This window comes from Salvia miltiorrhiza, chromosome 5, assembly GCF_028751815.1.
Source record: "Salvia miltiorrhiza cultivar Shanhuang (shh) chromosome 5, IMPLAD_Smil_shh, whole genome shotgun sequence".
Lineage (NCBI taxonomy): Eukaryota > Viridiplantae > Streptophyta > Magnoliopsida > Lamiales > Lamiaceae > Salvia > Salvia miltiorrhiza.
The window spans coordinates 23,971,291-23,991,105 of NC_080391.1; the positions used below are offsets into that span (position 1 = coordinate 23,971,291).

At 38.1% G+C, this 19,815-nt stretch overlaps 2 protein-coding genes across 7 annotated transcripts; both read left to right on the forward strand.

Annotated features, from left to right (window-relative positions):
* The first annotated feature begins 1,209 nt into the window (after positions 1 to 1,209).
* Positions 1,210 to 4,511, forward strand: LOC131026487 (pentatricopeptide repeat-containing protein At4g32430, mitochondrial-like). Its single transcript, XM_057956354.1, has 2 exons — positions 1,210 to 1,409; positions 1,478 to 4,511. Exon 2 carries the CDS (start codon positions 1,551 to 1,553, stop codon positions 3,858 to 3,860), a length of 2,310 nt encoding a protein of 769 aa, XP_057812337.1. The 5' UTR covers positions 1,210 to 1,409; positions 1,478 to 1,550; the 3' UTR covers positions 3,861 to 4,511.
* A 7,582-nt stretch (positions 4,512 to 12,093) lies between these two features.
* LOC131026184 (probable disease resistance protein At1g58602) lies at positions 12,094 to 19,613 on the forward strand. 6 transcript variants are annotated; one of them, XM_057955957.1, is made up of 7 exons: positions 12,094 to 12,389; positions 12,542 to 12,589; positions 12,890 to 13,921; positions 15,306 to 17,267; positions 18,670 to 18,748; positions 18,825 to 18,904; positions 18,997 to 19,613. In XM_057955957.1, exons 3-4 carry the CDS (start codon positions 12,907 to 12,909, stop codon positions 17,114 to 17,116), a joined length of 2,826 nt encoding a protein of 941 aa, XP_057811940.1. In that variant the 5' UTR covers positions 12,094 to 12,389; positions 12,542 to 12,589; positions 12,890 to 12,906; the 3' UTR covers positions 17,117 to 17,267; positions 18,670 to 18,748; positions 18,825 to 18,904; positions 18,997 to 19,613. The 6 variants fall into 6 exon arrangements, with proteins under 6 accessions (XP_057811940.1, XP_057811941.1, XP_057811939.1 ...); XM_057955958.1 differs by having other exon boundaries at positions 18,845 to 18,904; XM_057955956.1 differs by having other exon boundaries at positions 18,670 to 18,904.
* Positions 19,614 to 19,815: the final 202 nt, after the last annotated feature.

The following is a 19,815-nucleotide window of genomic DNA, read 5'->3' on the forward strand; positions in this document are numbered from 1 at the left end:
TGAAAAATGTAGGATTCTTTATAATGCGTAGTACATTATAGATAGTGAAGCTACATTATCCCACATTGAAAAATGTAGGATTCTCTACCATGTGTAGTACACTATAAATAGTGAAGCTACATTATCCCACATTGAAAAATGTTGAATTATCTACCATGTGTAGTACACTATAAATAGTGAAGCTACATTATCACACATTGAAAAATGTAGGATTTTCTATCATGTGTAGTACACTATAAATAGTGAAACTACATTTAGTTAAAATTATTAGGATTTGAATATAAAATAAATAAAAAATAAAAAATTGACCGGGCCCGGCGGTTCAGGGCCGAACCGGCGGTTCAGGGTTGGCAACCCTATGAACCTTAACCGGCCCGGATAAATGGCGGTTCAGCCCTGAACTGGCCCGTTGGTCAACGGTCCGGGCCGGAACCGTTGACCGGTGGGCCGGTTCAGGGTCGAACTGCCGGTTCCGGTCGGCCCTTGGCAACACTAGTGCTGATATTATTTAGATGGATACAATTATATGATCATTTTGAACACTTTCTCGTAGGGTTTAGATTATCATTTAGGGTTTAAATTCCCCATTTAAGGTTTAGATTATCCATTTAGGGTTTAGATTCTCCATTTAGTGTGTTGTACGAATGATACTTATGGTCATATACTATTTTATGTAGTGTTGCACTAATGGTACTTATAGCCATATTAGTGTCATTTGTGCCATATACTTAGATTTTTTTTTTATGTTTTTTTATTTTTTCGGTTGGCACTAATGGTACTTATAGGCTTATAGCCATAATAGTGTCATATGTGCCTAACCCGCGCCCAAACTCGAATTCGACTCGAATTCCATCCGCCTTAATTAAGGGCAAAACAATCTTTACACGTAATAAATGGTCAGATTTTGTGTTTTTTCAATTAGTGATCAAATATTGTATTTTCTTATTCAAAATGGTTATTTTAAAAGCGCTTTGTTTTTTCAATTAGTAGCCAAATATTGTGTTTTCTTCTTCAAAATGATCATGCAATTCAACATTTGCAATTATATTGTTTCTAAAATCAATCCACGACCTCTCCGTCCCAACTCGACGCTTTTTTTTTTTTTTAATAAATTAATAATATTAAATAAAAAAAATTTAATAATTGAGGCCAACCCACACACCCAACTTTTTTTTTTTTTTTTTTTCATACACTTGAGGAGACGAACTCAAAAGAATGGGAGCCGAGACAGACTGCCATTGTGACTGTGAGTAGCAATGTGAACCGCAGTGTCCCAACTCCCAAATATTGAATCAGAAAACCACACAAGTCTGCTATTCCGCCACAGTCACCGTCGCCGTCGCCGTCGCAACGCTGCCTCGCTCTCGAAAGTCACAGGCAGCACAGCAGTCGCAATACGGCAGCGGCAGGTAATTAACTCAAATCATTTCCTCAACTTGAAATAGAATAAACAATTTAACACCAAGTAATGTTCCAGACTCGAATTCGAAGAGAGCCAAACTCCCAGCTCATAACATGCCCCCAGCAATCCGACGCTTTTGTAGCTGTAGATGAAGAATCTAACGATAACTCCTCAACTTCAAATCCTTCAGAAACAACTCATAAAACGCCCAAGATATTTCAAGCTGCCGTCCTCATATTACCATGGGCACCACATGCTCGACGAAATACCAAGCCGACCAAATGTCTCTGTTCACCGTTTCATGCTCAATCTCATGAACCAAAACCGCAAGTGCGAAGCACTTTATGTTTTCAAAAATCATCTACAGGCGGATCTTTCCGTAGTCAATGAAGTTGCGCTCGCGCTTGCTTCGAAGGCTTGTGTTGGGCACCCAAGAATTGGGCGTCAAATCCATGGTTTTGCAGTGGTTTCTGGTTTTATGGCCAGTGTTTCTGTGTGTAATTCTTTGATGAACATGTACTGTAAGTCGTGGAATTTGCGGACGGCTTTGTGTATTTTTGGGAATTTGAAGAACCCTGATAGTGTTTCTTACAATACAGTGCTATCAGGGTTTGAAGACAACGAAAGTGCACTTCTTTTTGCTCGTGAGATGTATTCAGCTGGGATTGCTTTTGATTCGAGAACTTTTACTAGTGCTCTTGCCCATTGTGCAGATGGTGAGAAATTTGATTTCGGGTTTCAGTTGCATTGTCTTGTTTCGAAGTTAGGTTTTGAGACGGAGAATTTTACTGGGAATGCGCTAATTACACTGTATTCGAAATGTGGAAAAGTTGATGATGCTAAAAGGGTGTTCAGTGAAATGCCCCACAAAGATTTGGTTTCATGGAACGCTATTCTTTCCGGCTATGCTCAGGAGGGCAATAATGGATTTGGAGTCATTAAGGGATTTGTTGAGATGGTGATGGAAGGCTTCAAGCTTGATCATGTCTCATTTACAAGTGTGGTTGCAGCTTGTGGTCATGAGAGAAACCTCGATTTTGGTAGGCAGGTACATGCTTTGTCAGTGAAAAGAGGATACGGTAATCATGTCAAGGTTTGTAATGTTCTCATGTCTATGTATTCTAAATGCGAAACTGTTGAAGATGCAGTAGTTGTCTTTGAGAATATTATTGACCGTAATGTAGTGTCTTGGACAACAATGATCTCTATAGATGAAGAGGATGCTATGAAGTTATTCAAGGAGATGATGCAAGATGAAATATGGCCGAATGATGTTACATTCATTGGGTTGATTCATGCGATAACAAAACACAATATGATGCAAGAAGGCTTAATGGTGCATGCGTTCTGTATGAAGTCAAACTTCCTTTCCGAAACTAGTGTGGCAAATAGTTTCATAACCATGTATGGCAAGTTTCAGATGATAGAAGACTGCATTAAGGTTTTTGAGCAGATTGATGCTAGAGAAATCATATCATGGAATTCTCTAATATCTGCTTATTCTCTGAATGGCATGTACCAGAGAGCTTTACAAGTATTCTCGACAGCTTCTAAAGAATTAACACCAAACCCTTATACATTTGGTGCTGTCTTACATGCAATAGCTTCATCTGAATCGATTTCTCTTAGGCAGGGCCAACGATGCCATGGCTTTATGAAGAAACTTGGATTGGATACTGATCCAATCGTCTCTGGTGCACTTCTTGACATGTATGCAAAACGGGGGAGCATTGTTGAATCTGAGAAGATATTTTTTGAGTTGACAAAGAAAACCCAAGTTGCTTGGACAACTATAATCTCTGCCTACTCAAGGCATGGGGACTACGAAAAAGTGATGAATTATTTTAAGGCAATGGAGATGGAAGGCGTCAGGCCTGACTCCATTACATTTCTTTCCATTTTGACATCATGCAGTCGCAATGGGATGGTTGATGTAGGCCGTGAAATTTTTTATTCAATGATTAATGATCATTCTGTGGAACCATCAGCTGAGCATTATTCTTGTATTGTGGATATGTTGGGTCGGGCAGGGAAGCTGAAAGAAGCTGAAGAACTTCTGAGCCAGATCCCGGGAGGACCTGGAATATCTGTCCTACAAAGCCTACTTGGGGCTTGTAGGATTTATGGAGATGTAGAGATGGCAACTAGGGTTGCTGATACTTTGATTGAAATGGAGCCTAGTGAATCGGGTTCTTACGTTCTTATGTCTAACTTGTTCGCTGAGAAGGGGAAGTGGGAAAAGGTTGCGAAAATTAGGACAATGATGAGACAGAGAAAAGTGATCAAAGAAGTAGGATTTAGTTGGGCAGATGTAGGCAACATTGACAACTCAATTGATATGCATGGATTTTCATCTGGAGACAAGTCACATCGTCTGTCTAACGAAATCTATGAAATGACTGACTTGCTAGGATCAGAGATGAAACGAAGAACAAGACGCTATGATATGTTCATATAACATTAACAGATATATCAGTTATTCATACTAAGAATGCAAAAGGAAGGATTATTGAAATTTGTGGTATTACATTTTCTACTCACTGATTGGGGATGAGCTTCTTTGGAACAATACACAAGGAATAGTATGCTGCCTAATCAGGTATATTAGTATATAAGAGAAGAATAAATCATCACTTGCATCCTCCGGCCGAGCATTATTATTCACCACACTTTAGGGAGCAATTTACTAATGAAGCAGGGGCATGCTTTTGACCTTAACATCCCCTTACACGTCTGGTTTCCTACAGTAACTTATTTATTGTATGTGAAGGTCTTTAGTGACAGTGAAGGTGTTCACTTAGCAGGACATGTTACAATATCAGTGGTAGCATTTTGTCGAGTACTCCAATATTCTTACCTAATTGACTTACATTCAATCACAAAATCTTTTATAGTCTTTCTTGTATTACTTGTATGGGAGATGACCATAATTGTGGTTCAAGCAATGAGAGTCTGATGAGAAAATCCTGGCTTCTCGTCAAGCATATATTACTTTGACTGCTAGATGGCCTTGGATATTACCATCTTTTAGTTTGTTTTTTGCTTGGTTGTAAACCTGCACATCAACATTTCATTATATTTGTATTTTAGGGTGAGAAGGTTGTATTCATCACTTCTTTGGCCATGCACTCAGAGTTCAAATGAATAAGTAAGATCATGATTTGAGCCGTACGTTTATATTGATAATCCATCTTGTTATCTTTCATAATAAATATTATTGTTAAGTTTCTAATATTCTCAGGGTTGGACTTGAATATGGCTACAAAGTCTGTAATATCTTATCTTTTGAAGCTTCGAAACACAAATTATCGTGTAGACTGAAAAGTCCTGTTTTTGCCTTGTAACAATTTTATAGGCGCTGAGAGATCTCAATTTGATGCTATATCTCTCTAGTTCAGTCGATTGAGTAATTAAGGATCGATGTCGGGGAAAAGTTTCTTCTGAAAATACTATGAGCTGATCTTCTTTGCAGTAGATGTCTTCATTTCTGTTACTAGGACCCTTTCTAGTGACTCACACAACCATTCAATCATTTAACCTAGTAATTAATATAGAAACAATGTAGTCAAATGATCATATGAAGATTGAAAATCAATTTTTGGCCCCTAATTTTAAAACATCAAAATATGGTCATTAATTAGGTGGTATGCCTAATTTGCCCTTTTTACTCGTTCACTGGGGTGATTGCGCAACCGCTGGATGATTGCGCGGCCGCTGGAAGCTTAGGAGTGAGTTGTGCGCTCGCGGGGAAAAGCCAGCGCCCGCTGCGCGTATGACACTTATGGCACTAATAGTGTCATAAGTGCCATACGCATCATTTTATTACTTGGTTTTATTTTGGATTTCCGTTGGCACTTATGGCACTATTAGTGCCATAAGTGCCAAAATAACCATTTTAAACACTTTCTCGTAGGGTTTAGATGTTCCATTTAGGGTTTACATTATCCATTTAGGGTTTAGATGTTCGATTTAGGGTTTAGATTATCCATTTAGGGTTTAGATGATCTATTTATGATTTCTTGATTCTATTACTATTGTTTCTGTTGCACGAATGACACTTATGACACTATTAGTGCCATAAGTGTCAAAATGACCATTTTACTTGATTTTATTTGGTTTTATTTACGGAAATCCAAAATAAAACCAAAGTAAAATCTTGGCACTTATGGCACTAATAGTGTCATAAGTGTCTAACCCGACCTGACACGCGACCCGCGCGCCTGATCCTACCCGGTTCGCCTCATTAAGTGTAAAAACGTCCAAATCAATAAAAATTGCCAAATTTTATGTTTTTTCAATGTGTGGCCATAAATTGTGTTTTATACTTTATTTTGACTACTTCAAAATTTTACTAATTAATATATATATACATAATGGGTAGGTATTGGGTGCTCCGCCCGCATCCTATGCGGCTGGGTTGGGTCCGTCTTGACCCGACCAGAATAGAACGGTTAAATTATTATTGTGACAAATAGAAGCACAAGGAAAGGTGTAGTTCAATGGTTGGTCCTACACCTTAAGTTGTAGTTTCTTTTTGAGATTAGGCGTTCGATTCCTAGTTCCCCCATCATTTTCTTTTGCTTTTTATTTCCTGTTTTCTTTATTATGTGCATTTTTTTGGTGTTTACTTTTTCTGTTTTATTTGTTACTAGTTTTGTTTTCTTTATATATTTTATTCTTCTATATTTGTAATTTTTTTATTTTTTTGTTTGTATTTTTTTTTATTTTTACATTATTCCAAAGTAATTATTATTATGACAAAAAGTAATTATTCACAAAAAGAAAAGTAATGTTTTTGAAGCGTTACTTTTCATTATTTCAATAATTACTTTTTCTTACAACAATGATTACATGAATAATTATTTGATTATTTTTTCTGTATTTTATTTATTTCTACGTTATTTAATAAGTATAAAATATACATTTGTTAGCACAAATGTAGACTTATGTTAATATAAGTATTTATCTTCATTTAATATAAAATATTATATTTTCTAAACCCTAAACCCTTAATGCTAAACCCTAAACACTAAATCATAAACTCTAATAGGAATATTTACTTTTAATAAGTATAAAATATACATTTGTTAGCACAAATGTACACTTATAATAATATAATATTTACATTTCATTCAATATAAAGTATTCATTGAGTTTAGAATATCAAATAAATGACTAGTTTTATACATGATAAGTATTACATTTTCTAGACGTAATGTTTACTTTCATTGAAAATAAGTATTACTTTTCATATTATTAATTGAAAAGTACAAAATACTAAGAAATTTAAAATTTAATTTAAGAAAATTAATTTTACATTTCATAATACGAATATTTTCAATCAGTATAAGATATATATTTGTTGGCACAAATGTATATTCATATTAATATAGGGTTAAGTACCAAATTCCCCCCTATCGATGGCGTTCCTATCGCGTATAGGACCCTATAGTCAGGGTAAGCGTTGTTTACTACCTCAACGTGGCAAAATCGAACCAATTTCCCCCCCCCCACTCAACGAACGTTAACACCGTTAGATTAAATATTTTTTTTTACTTTTAATTAAGGTGGACCTCTATCGATAGGGGGGAATTCGGTCCTGGGTGCGGTGGCGGGCCTCAGACGATGCTTCCTTCTTCTTCTTCACCGGCGACAGCGACTGCCGTCGGTCGCCGCTCTTCTCTCTCTGACCTCCTTCGCTGGCGGTGGCACGACCTTGTTGTCCGTCCGGCGAAGGGAGAGAAATGGTTGGCGATGGTTGTCCAGTCCGTCCGACTGTTGTGGCGTTGACGGCGGTGGCACGAACGCAGGAGTGAGGCGGTGCCGTCGTCTGTAAACCGGGCAGCGGTGTCTACCGCTGAGCCAGAGAGGGAGAGACGGTCCTGGGTGCGGTGGCTGGCCTCACCGGCCACTACAGTTGCCAGAGTCGAGAGAAGGGTGAGAGAGCTGTCATGGTTTGGGCTAGGGTTTTCAGAGAGGGAAAATGGAGATCCGACAGTGGCTCTCCATTCGTCGGGGGAGCTGGGCATGCGGTGGCGTTTATCTTCGGCGAAGAAGGTCAGAGAAAGAAGAGGCGGCGACCGACAGTGGTCACTATCGCCGATGAAGAAGAAGAAGGAAGTGCCGCCTGAGGCCAGCCACCGCACCCAATATATGTATATATATTTAATAAATTATATAAATAAGGGTGAAGGTGCAGATTCCCCCTAGAGCTTTTAGCCCCTCATAGTCGGTCAAAGTGCGTTGACCTTCCCAAAGTCCCGAAAGAAGGGTGCAATTAGGTCCTAGGGTGAAACGGGCGTTTAACGCTGTTCACTTAATTTTTTTTAAATTTTCGGTGGGCCCCATCCCAACCACAATGCGCGGGGTTTCTATGTAAATAGGGGTGTAAGTGAGTCGAGCTAGTTCGCGAGCTACTCGGAATCGACTCGAAAATTACTCGAAATCGACTCGGTATAAGTCGAGTCGAGCTCGAGCTCGAGCTACTCGACTAGGTATCGAGCCCGAGTTCGAGTTTCATCATACTCGACTCGTTAGGCTCGCGAGCCTAATCGAGCTTTCAAACAAATTACGATTTTATCCCTATATTATAGCTTAATTACTAATATAGCTTATAATATATACAATTTGTTGAAGCATGTATGAGACGAGCTTAAACGAGCTCGAGTTCGATTAAGATTCAATAATCGAGTTGAACCGAGTCGAGTTCGAGCTCATCGAATATGCAATCGAGTCGAGCTCGAGCTCAAAAATCTCAAACTCGAGCGAGCTCGAGCTTGATACATATAGACCGAGCTCGAGCTCGAGTATGTCAATACTCGACTCGACTCGGCTCATTTACACCCCTATATGTAAATAGAGCAGATGAAGAGTTTCTTTCATTCCATTCGAAAACTCAAAGTTTCAGAGGGTAAATCGACGAAGAAGAATAGAGGTTTGGTTGCGATTTTGTCGATTTCGATCGGTGGTTCTAATTTTCATCAAAGTATACTCTGGAAAATAGGTAAGTAATGGCTAATCTTCATTGTTTCATTTTCTTTTTTACAGAACATGCAAGTACTGTGGGGATTCTGAATTTTGTTGCTTTCTTGTTGTTTTTGATTTGATACATGAACGCAAAACATAAGTTATATTCTTGTTTGTTCATGTTGTTGTGCAGCATGTCGAATCCTGAACTTTTGTTTATTTTCAATCGGTGGGGTGTTTGGAAAAAAGATGATGAGAATGGTGAATGGATGTATGATGGTTTAACCATAAGGAAATTAAATCCACACTGGAAAACATGACTTTAGAAAGAATCGTATCCGAATTTGAATAATGTTATGGTTCTAAACCTAAACTAGTTTATGCGCGCGGCAGATGAAGACTAATAGACTATACCATAGATAAGGGTCTAGTTCCCCTAAGAAATCCCTATCCAGTGTCATAAGGTTCTTGATTACCTAGAATTACTTGGCCATAGAGAGATTGAGTTTTATGCAGATCATGAGGTTGATCCTATGCCTACTTTTGTACCACTTGAGATGTTTTTAGAAGGGAATGAAGATAGTGATTTAGAGGGTAAACATGGGGTTCAGATTACTGGTGAGGATAAAGGAGTTCAGAGTACTAATGGTGGGGTAGAAGAGAGAGATGAGGCTGAGGTTGAAGAGGGAGAGCAAGGTGAGGTTGAAGAGGGAGAGCAGGGCGAGGTTTGCATCAATGACCAAGAGTGTCCATTTCTGATGCACGTCTCTAAAGATGAGGATATTGAAGGTTTAGCTATCAAGACCATAATTGCAGACCATACATGTTGCAAACAAAGGGAAGTCCCTAGTGCTAGCCAATCATACTTGGCCAAATACTTTAAAGAGACAATCAACAGAAATCCTAGGTTTACTTCTAAGGATATGCAAGGTCATGGTAAAGACCATTTGAAGCTTCATGTTAGTTTACACAAGTGTAAAAGGGCAAAGAAAGAGATAATATGCAAGTTTGAGGGTAGCTACAAAAAGGAGTTCAATAGGTTGGTTGCCTATTGTAAGATTGTTAAGGAATGTATGCCTGGGGGCTGGGAGTAAGATGGAACTCCAACTGTCCACCGAGCATCTCCAGAACCAAAGAAGAGTTTTTAAGAGAATATTTGTCATGCTAGAACATTGTAGGTTGAACTAGCTAGGGGGTTGTAGGCCAATAATCTCTCTTGATAGTTGCCATTTGAAGGGTAAGACATTTGGGTGTCTGTTGACAGCAGTAGGAAAGGATGGGAATGGTGGAATTGTGCCCATTGTTTGGGCAGTTGTAAACAAAGAGAACAAGAATAACTGGAGGTTGCTTCTAATGTGGTTGAGGCAGGAGCTCAACCTTGGAACAGGTGATGAAGTGACATTAATGTCAGATATGCAAAAGGTATGACTTTCAAATTATTTGCAATGCTTTTGTGTTTGATTATTGAAATATCATCTAATTATTGAAATTATGTTTAGGGGTTGATGGAGGCTGTAAAGGAAGTGACTCCTGCAGCTGAACATAGGTGGTGTGAGGCATATTTATGCCAACTGGAGGAAGAAGTGGAAAGGAGAGGAGTTAAAGAAACAGTTTTGGACTACTGCATGGAGCTCTTTCTAGCAAGAGTTCAAGTTCAATCTAGCCAAGATTTCTCCCATAAACAAGAAGGCAGCTGAGGACCTACTCCACTATCTTACTGAAAATTGGTGCAGGGCTTATCAAAGCACAAGGTGTTCCACATATATGGTAGACAACAACATCAGCGAGTCTTTCAATTCAAGTATTTCTGATGCCAGACATAAGCCAATCATTTCAATGCTAGAAAGATATTAAGATGATAGTAATGAGTAGGATAAGGGATATGAAGGTCCTTGTTGATCATTGGAAAACTAAATGGTGTCCTAAGGCAATGAAACTGTTTGAGGCAAACAAGGCAGCTTCTATGGATTGTAATGTTCTTTGGAATGGTGACTACAGATATGAGGTTGAAGAGGGAGAAGACAAGCACATAGTATTTGTAGATACTAAGAAGTGCAATTGTAGGATGTGGGATTTAAGTGGTATCCCCTACCCTCATGCCATTGCTACCTTTAACTCTAGTCAGTTGGACCCCTTATCTGTGATGAGCAATTGATACCATAGCTCCATGTATAGGAAAACTTTTGAGCATGCTATACAGCCAATTCCTGGGTACAAGTTTTGGGATCCACAATTTAAAGATTGCATTGAGCCTCCACTGGTTGAGAAGAAGATAGGAAGGCCCAAGAAGAACAAGGTAAGAGCTCCAAATGAGCCGAAATTGAAACACAAGCTATCAAGGATTGGTAAAACACATCATTGCAGTATTTGTGGAAGTGCAAGCCACAAGAAACACAACTGCCCTAAACGGCGTAGTCTCCAAGCCATCAATTATAACATAGGGAATATAATCATGTCACCACTGACTTCCTATAACTACGAATATTTCTTTGAACTGCACAGTATTATTAATCAGGTACAAATAATTTACATTATATCTGATGGAATATTTTTCAATCTACATGTACAAATATAAAAAATTTGTAGTTGAATATTATTAATCATATCACCGATGAGCCAAATGAATTTGGGTTATACAAATAAAACAAATTCAATCACACATTTTTTCTTCAAACTCCACTCATGTTTATTATTACCCCAATAACTATTACTATTTTTTAAAATCTAATTATATTTAATTTATCGTTGACTCTTTTTCTTGATCTTAGCTATATCTATGTAATCTATGTAATATATAAAAGAGGAGTTTTCTCCCTCATTTTTTCCCCTTTTTTTTGTATCTCTTATCCCATCAATCTTTTTACAATTTTTTTTTCTTTTCTTTGTATAATTTTAATTCTTTTTTCAACATTTTTATATTTATTATTTCTTGTTTCTATTTAATATTTTAATTAATTTATTTAAATAGATCATTTAATTTATCCACAAATATATTAAGCAATATGCTCATCATATATATTAACTTCTGCTCCATCTCTGCAATTTTACAAAGCAAAAACTATACTCACAAAATAATCAAGTTTTTCTCTCTAGCAGCAGATCAATCAGCATGGTATTTGTTTTGAATCTATGAAATTTCTATTTCAAGGCAACAATTTATCATTTTCTGTTTTTACATCTCTGCAACTGTAAATTTTGTTGTTCTAAACATTCAATATACATATATATTCAGAAAATCACAAGCACACACCTAATCACTAATCATTTTCCTTTCAGTAGTAATCCATATATTTTTAGCATAAATAATTAAAAGAATAATGAGAAATTAGAGAAAATGGGGGAAATCGGGTGTATGATTGCTGGAGAGCAGGAGAGGCGAAGGGGGAGCTGGCTATTAGGCGTCGCCGGGCACTGCTGCGCCACGGCGGCCGGCGAAAATGGGCAGGGAGGCGGCGACGGTGGTTTGGCAGCACCAGATCTGGAAAAGGGGAGGCGGCGGCTGGGGTGTGCTGCTGTCGATGCAGAAGCGGCGATGGTGGCAGCTGCCGTCGACCAGTCGAGGGGGAGATGAGAGGAGGAGTGGTAGGCACTGACAAGGCGGCGGGAGTCGCCGGAGAAGGGAGGCGGCCGCGGCCAGGAGAGGGACAGAAAGGGGGACGAGAGATGAGAGAGAGAGAGAGACACACACACAAAGAAGAGAGAGGGAAATGGTGCGTGAGTTCCGTCAAAAAGGGGGTGCCAATATAAATTTGCATCTGCAAAACCACAATAAAAAATGGACCAAAACCAGAATCAAAAAGTGGGAAGTATTGGTTTGTATGGGGGGACACGTGGCGCAAGATCAAGGGCCCTGCGTAGTGAGCGGCCGCCTAGGGTAGACAAAGCCCAAAATAGTGTGTTTTATTGCTTATGATGTCTGCACAATTGAGGTGGTTCTGAATCCTACACTCCTTCGATTATGAACTTGAAAGAACTGGCTGGAAAGCTAAATCGGGTGGTCAATGACGATATCAGTTTCTAGGTAATTTCTTTGCCGATATTATGTAAATTAAAAATGAATACAGTCGGATGTGTTATAGAAAAGAGATCCTTACTTTTGTGTAATTCGGCCTCGGGTAGTTGGAATTCAGTGAAATTTCATTCTAATTTCAAGTCGTTTTATGTAAATTACAGCAACATTTCGCTCACTTGGACTGGGTCACTTGGAGCATTGGTAGAAAGGTAGCTTCTCTTTTGTGTTTATGTTTGCTTCCCATTTTGTCAACCAATCTAGCTACCTATAGTTCAAGACTTGATGTTATGTAAACTTGACCATGCTTAGTGGAGCTTCTAGTTTCAAACTTTTCTTCACTTCGTGGGAGAAGTTTCAAAAAATGGAAGTTAGGACTTGTTTATTAAGGCACTATTCAACAACACATCTCTACAAAGGCACACACTTATTTGGCATTTCATTTGCTTTTTTCTCCATCGTTCTATTAGCCAGTCCCCCATACAACTAATACATTTGCATCATATTTCTAGTTGATCATCATTTGAAAATGGCTGAATCAGCAATCCTTGTTGCTTTAGAAACCCTTCGGAATCTGCTGCTTGATGAAGCAAAATTCTTGTCTGGGGTGGGCAGTCAAGTGAAGGGATTGGAATCGCAGCTCAAAGAGATGCAGTGTCTGCTAGAGGACACTGACAGATCAAGACAACACAAAAGCAAGAGCGTTGGTTATTGGATTCTAGAAATCAGAGATCTTGTGTACCAAGCTGAAGATGTGATTGAAATGTATTCGGTTGTTCAAGTTTCTTCCAGAAGTGGAAGAGGCATTAGACAGTTCTGTCAAAGATTTTCTTGTCTCCCAAATCGCTGCTGCAGTCTCTACAAGATTGGTTGGGAGATTTCAGAAATCAGATCAGCTATTGGAAGAGTCTACAAAAGCATCCACGAGTATGGCCTAAGAAGTATTATTCAAGAAGAAAACTCAGGTCCTGCAAGTGAAAACCAAAGATGGCAAAGAAAAACATATTCTTTTGAAACCAGTGATTGCTTTGTGGGAATGGAGGAAGATTTGAAACGACTTGTTTCTCTTACAGTTGATGATAACCTAAACCGAGTTATTTCAGTGTGGGGAATGGGTGGACTAGGAAAGACAACCATTGTTCGGAAAGTGTACAACCATGTCGATGTTAAGCATGCTTTTGATTCCTTCGCTTGGGTTTGTATTACTCAACAATGCCAAATTAGATTTGTTTTGGAAGAAGTCATTAAGCAGTTAATGCCACAACAGAAGGAACATGCTATGCATCTAAGCGATACAGAGTTGGTTGAGCAACTCTTTCAAGTCCAAAAAGAAAAAAGATGTCTGATTGTATTGGACGATCTCTGGAAAATCGAACACCGGGATTGTCTGTTGGGTGTCTTTGTAGATAGCCAGATTTTGATGACAACTCGAAAACAGAATGTTGCAGATGTGGGATTATCCTACAAACTTGGGCTCCTAAGCATGGCTGATGGCTGGGAACTGCTCAAATGCAAAGCATTCCCAAGAAACTACATCCCACCAGGTTGGTGTCCATATTGTTATCCTCATGACATTGTGTGTTAATTTGTGCTTTGGTATTAACTTTTGTCACTATACCAATTCTATCACAATTCTTGTGTTGATCCCCATTATTACACAGTTATGAATTCTTATGTACTAAACCAAGTATAGTCTTTCTTGTTATCCTCATGACATTGTGTGTTCATTTGTGCTTTGGTATTAACTTTTGTCACTATACCAATTCTATCACAATTCTTGTGTTGATCCCCATTATTACACAGTTATGAATTCTTATGTACTAAACCAAGTATAGTCTTTCTGGTCCTTGAATTTGGTATATTCCAGCCTTTTCTAGGTCTTCTAAAATTTCAAAGTCAACTTTTGAACAATACTTTATCAAATATCAACATGGACACAGTCACAGTCAAGTGCTGTCAGTCAAAATCGCCAACCAGGTAATACTGTGTGCTATGCCCAGATGGAACTAATAGACGAGCAGTTTTCATTTATTTAAATATTATTTTTCTTCTGCAACTTTATTTTCCTCTTTTTTGTTTTTGTTTTCCTTGTTCTTCCTTTATGCCCTGTGCCAGCCAATCACTTCCCTCAACCAGTTGTGCTTATGTAGATTTGTACTTGTAGTTGTAAACATTATAGATTATAAATCAAATTACTACTTAATATTTCATAACTAGACCAAAAAGAATGAAACGGTTTAACTTGGAAGTTGGAAATAATTTCTTTTAAAATCATGTTATAATTTTACTCCAACACTATGTACATTTCGGTTTCCAAAAAGAATCTTTTCTTTTAAATGTGAAATATTAGATGTATCAATATTTAATAATAGTTATCTTTAAGTTTACATTAGTTTGTTCCTGTCAATTGGGTCAATTATTTAATAAGGTCTGAAAATAGGTATGAGTTTTTATTAATATTCTGTTTTGTTATTGTATTCCAGACTTGAAATCATAATTTTGGTTAATGTTCAAATATTATAAAACTATAGTATTTTATTTTATTTTATTTTTGTAATAATTTCAAACACAGTTCCATTCTTCTATTAATTCATAAGAAAAAAGCGAAGTTGGATGTGATTATTCTTCTCCAAACCTGTCTATTCATAAGTGTAGTCATTTCCAACCTTTGCCCAATTTGAATGTAAGTCAGTAGAATTACTCATCCTGACCAGCAATTAAAGTTGATGTCTTAAAAGTTAAAATATATATAAGGACTAAATTTTAGAATTTTTGAAATAGAAAGGAAAATGGGCCTGAGAAAGTAAGTCAGTTTGAAGGATGAAAAACATTATTTCCTTTGAATATTAGACTAAACACAGTTTTTCCATTCTATAGTACGGATACGCTTTCAAAATTTACAAATACATATGCTTTAATATCTTGCAGACTTTGGACTTCAATTTGAATTGTTTGAGGAAGTTGGTAAAAAGATGGTGAAAATTTGTGGGTATCTACCATTAGTAATTTCTCTTCTGGGAGGGATCTTAAGCAAACGGCGATCATTGAAGGAGTGGGAGTTGGTAAATAAAAATATTGATGATTACTTGTTTAGTGCTGGAAGCACTGATCAGGACAATAAGATCAATGCGGTAATACTAGATTTAAGTTATGAGGACCTACCGTCTTACTTGAAACCGTGTTTCCTTTATATGGGTCAATTTGTAGAGGATCAATACATATATGGTGACAATCTGTACATGTTGTGGATAGCAGAAGGCTTGATATCAGTTGAGAATCGAGCAAGTGAGGAGACGTTAATGGATGTTGCAAAATGCTACTTGAGTGAATTGGCGTCTAGGTGCATGGTTGAAATTGTAGCGCAGGAAACTGTATCAAGTAAACGATATGTCTCCTGCCATCTTCATGATGTCGTACGCGATCTATGTTTGTTGAAGGGGAAGAAGGAGGACTTTCGTCTCAAGGTTGTGAATTGTCAAGCTCAAGGGGGAAGATTTGATGTGTTGAGTCCATCTGTTTTGGGTATTAAAACTCGATATTTGGCAATGCATTTTAGAGGAGAAGTGGAAGTAGAACATGATCAACTTACGACCACTCATGAAGAAACTAACCAACACATTCGATCTCTCAAGTTTATCTGTCATTCAAAACAGAGGAAAATCAACTTCCCAAATAGTGTTCTTGAATATTTCCATAACTTCAAACTGGTCAGAGTTTTAGTATTTGAAGGCTGCAACTTCCAACGACGAAAGTTACCAAAAGAAATTGGTAATCTAATTCACCTTAGATACTTGCGCTTGCGAAATTGTGTATTTACTGAATTGCCATCCTCCATCAGCAACTTGATATACTTGTGCACGCTAGATCTATTCCATTCATGGGATGTCCGAATACCAAATGTTTTGCACAAACTGATTCGGTTAAAGCACTTGTTTCTTCCTGATTACCGGAAAACCAGCAATGCCAGAACCTACCAGCTTAGTTTGGAAGGCCTTAACAAGCTGGAGACGCTGATTGGGTTTGACAGCTTGTTCCATGATTGGAAATCTGTGTCGAGAATGAAGAATCTCCAGCGCCTTCGAGCCACAGTGCATGATACAAAAACCCTATCCGAAATCATTGATGACCTCAACACTAACTGGAATAATCTGCATGAATCTACACTTATCATCAAAGATGGTTGTGAGTTAACATCTTCAGAACAAGAGGTACCAATTTTAAAGAAGCTGTTCACATGTTCCAATCTTCATTCTTTGTGGATAGACATGCGTATGCAGAAGCTGCAACAAGAAATCGAAACTCAAGTAGTTTTTCCAAGACTTGTGTTCTTGACAGTGAGAAACTGCAAAATTGAGGATGATCCAATGCTTATGCTGGAGATGCTGCCTTGCCTAGAATCTTTGTGCTTATGGCCATGTTCCTATGTGGGGAAGAAAATGACTTGTCGTGCAACAGGCTTCTGTAAGCTCAAAACTATTCAGTTGTGGGGTTTACCAAATCTGACAGAGTGGAAAGTTGAAAAAGGAGCCATGCCAATCCTTTCTGAGCTTGAAATCAGGCACTGTCCAAAGTTGGGGAAGGTTCAAGATGAACTGAGATCTATTACAAATTTGGAGGAACTTGAAATTTCCGAAATTCCAGGATTTGGAAAATGGGTTTCTGGGAGAAAGAGAGGTGTTCAACACTGTTTTCCATGCTCCTTTCGTCACCATCCCTCAACCGACTGGCCTATTTCATGACTACAGGTGTCAAAAGAGGCTTGGTCCAATTTCATGCTGGACTGGTTGGTAACGTGTTTGGCCTTACTGGCCGAACTGCCCATTTAGCCAGTAGGCCCTGCTCTAAAAATATCCTGCTTCTGGGTCTTGCTGGACCATCTCTATTCATGAGGTAGCTCTTCTTCAGGTTAATAGCATTTTTACTTCGTAATGGTTAGTGCAATCACAATTCACACTCATGACTGCTTAACTTCTGCTGCCTTTTTTCATATGCATGTCTTGATTTTAGGCATGAAACTGAAATCTTGCTCTGTTAAATGACTGTTTCCTGTTTAAAGTTTATACACCTGCTCATTCAAGTTGCTTAAATTTTTCCCTTAGTGTGATACATTAATAAAAAAGTATTTATTACTTCTGTAACACCATGTTTCCTTGTTCAGCGGCTATTGTCAATCCATTTGTTATTGAATTATAAGCAGGGATAGAAAATTATTCCCTAAGATAGACAGCTCATTTAGCACTTTAGCTGTGGATAGATAATATATACTGATAAAGTTCGAGTTTATTGTTGTTGGGCTAAGGTGATAGATGCTGAGGATTACTGTCACGGTGCTACTAAAATTCCTTAAGATTATGCTGTTTATTTAGTTATCTATTAGTTTGGCTTAATCTATTTATGCTATGGGCTAGGCTAGAACTGGACTTGCTATGCGACAGTGATAGGATTTAACCTGCTGGTGTTGGTGAAGGTGAGGGTGTAGGAGGTGATGTTGCTGATTTACCTATGCGCTTGATCAATGAGGAGTGTGATGCGATACCCTGCGAGAAATCCTAGCAACTCAAGAAGAAATACTTGAATTAACCTAGTAATTTATTGAATAAGAATGAATAATCTCTTCTACAATCTGACCCTAACGGGTTTATATAAAACAATTATTAGAGTCCTGCTAGCATAAGGAAACTTCTAATAAGAATCCTGTAGTATCCTACTAAAAAAAGGAATTAAAATATTAAATAATAAATAACACTCCCTTCGCCCCCCTAAAAGTGGCTCACTTCTTTCCGGTACGGAGATTAAGGAGAAGGTGAAAAGTAGTAGGATCCACACTTTTTCAAGAGTTAATTGTTTCCTTTTATGGACTGAGCCACTATTAACGGGACGGAGGGAGCACTAATTTAACTAAACAGTTTCTCTCAACTTCCTGCTCCTCACGCTTCCTCCTGTCCAACGCTCATTGCACTTCTCTTTCTCCTAACATACACCTTAGTAACTGGTGGATTCCATCAGAATGTTAGGCCTAGCCTAGCCCTAGTCTGTGATGTTATCTCACAGATATTTGTCTTGCCTAAGTTATGATGGGACCTTTTAACAAATTATATTTTATGATGTGTCTGTCATTTAAATATAACATACATCATATAGTCTCAATGATCACGTTATCACTTGTTGGTATGTACTAATACATAAAAGTTCTCTCTTGCACGAGGTGATTAGACTTTTCAAAGAAAGCTACTAGAATAAGCAATTTTATGTTACCCTAATTTATTGTTTGCCATTTTTTATAATTTCTCAGCACATATAGAAAGGAAAGGATCACAGAGTAGGAGAATTCCATGCTCCAAAGACAATTTTGTTCCTAGATTATTGAAGAGGTGAATTGGTGAAACCTGCTTTTGTTCTGTTTTTGGTCTCTTTAACATTGCCTTTATTCTTCTTAATCATTTTTAGAATGATGATCCAATATTTAGTAATCTTGGCAAAGTGAAAACGGAAGTCAAAGGAACACATGTTGCTCCCAGTAATAAGAGGTACAGAATAACTTGCCAATGGAGATGCAATGGGAGATGTTATGGTAACTCTGAATTCCATTTTACGATTCTTCTCATTGTTTGCGATGCAGCATGTGAAGAGATCTGTGTTTCACTCACCATAATCCTAAGGATGAGACTCCTTCACACCAACATACCAACATTTGGTGATGACAGGAATGGCCGACAAAAACATCCGAATCATGCTCAGTCGTCCCCACTGTTGCATCCGCTACATCAGCCACGGTCCCCGGTGGCCTAGACCATCAACTTTCTATCGCTTACCCACTCCGCTCCGCGCATCCATCACAGCTCTTTTTTACTGCAAGACCTGCCGAAGAAGCTGTTAATTGGGTTGACTTGTCTGTTTTCATTCAAGCCTAGCTGCGCGATACTCTTGTCGTTCGTGGCAGGGAAGAAACTGACTGCTGCAGTGCCGATATACGCGGCTGCTCTGATACCTGTCATGTTTTTCACCATTAGGCAGCTGCCCATGTACTGTGATCTTGTTTGAGGTGCCCGTGTAAAAGCTGCTACAAGGTCTTCTCTTGCTTTCTTTGTTGATATTATTATTATTGGTAAGGACTCGCAGTAATGAATTAGGGTTTGCGCCTTGCATGGACTTCCTTTGCTGTATAAATATACAGTTTTTACTGGCGTGTTTGTGTATTTGAAGTTGGCAGTTTAAGTCATGTTTCAGTACGTGTCACTGTTTTCTGGCTTCATGGAAAGTTCCTTTCAGATTATTCATGTGCTAAAAGTATAATTTTCTCTTTGATCGTAAGTTTATCATGAGAAGAAGGGAAAATATGAGAAAATTTTATCACATTTTAGTGGTTCCCACTTTTTTTTTTTTTTTTTTTTATCTCATGTTCTCTTTGGTGAAAAAATATGGTATAAAAATATTATGA

Excerpts from the sequence above, each read along its gene's own strand:
- LOC131026487 (XM_057956354.1), top strand. The coding sequence starts at position 1,551 with ATGAAGAATCTAACGATAACTCCTCAACTTCAAATCCTTCAGAAACAA.
- LOC131026184 (XM_057955956.1), top strand. The coding sequence starts at position 12,907 with ATGGCTGAATCAGCAATCCTTGTTGCTTTAGAAACCCTTCGGAATCTG. Across the intron at positions 13,922-15,305 it reads AAGAAACTACATCCCACCAG|ACTTTGGACTTCAATTTGAA; the intron begins GTTGGTGTCCAT and ends AATATCTTGCAG.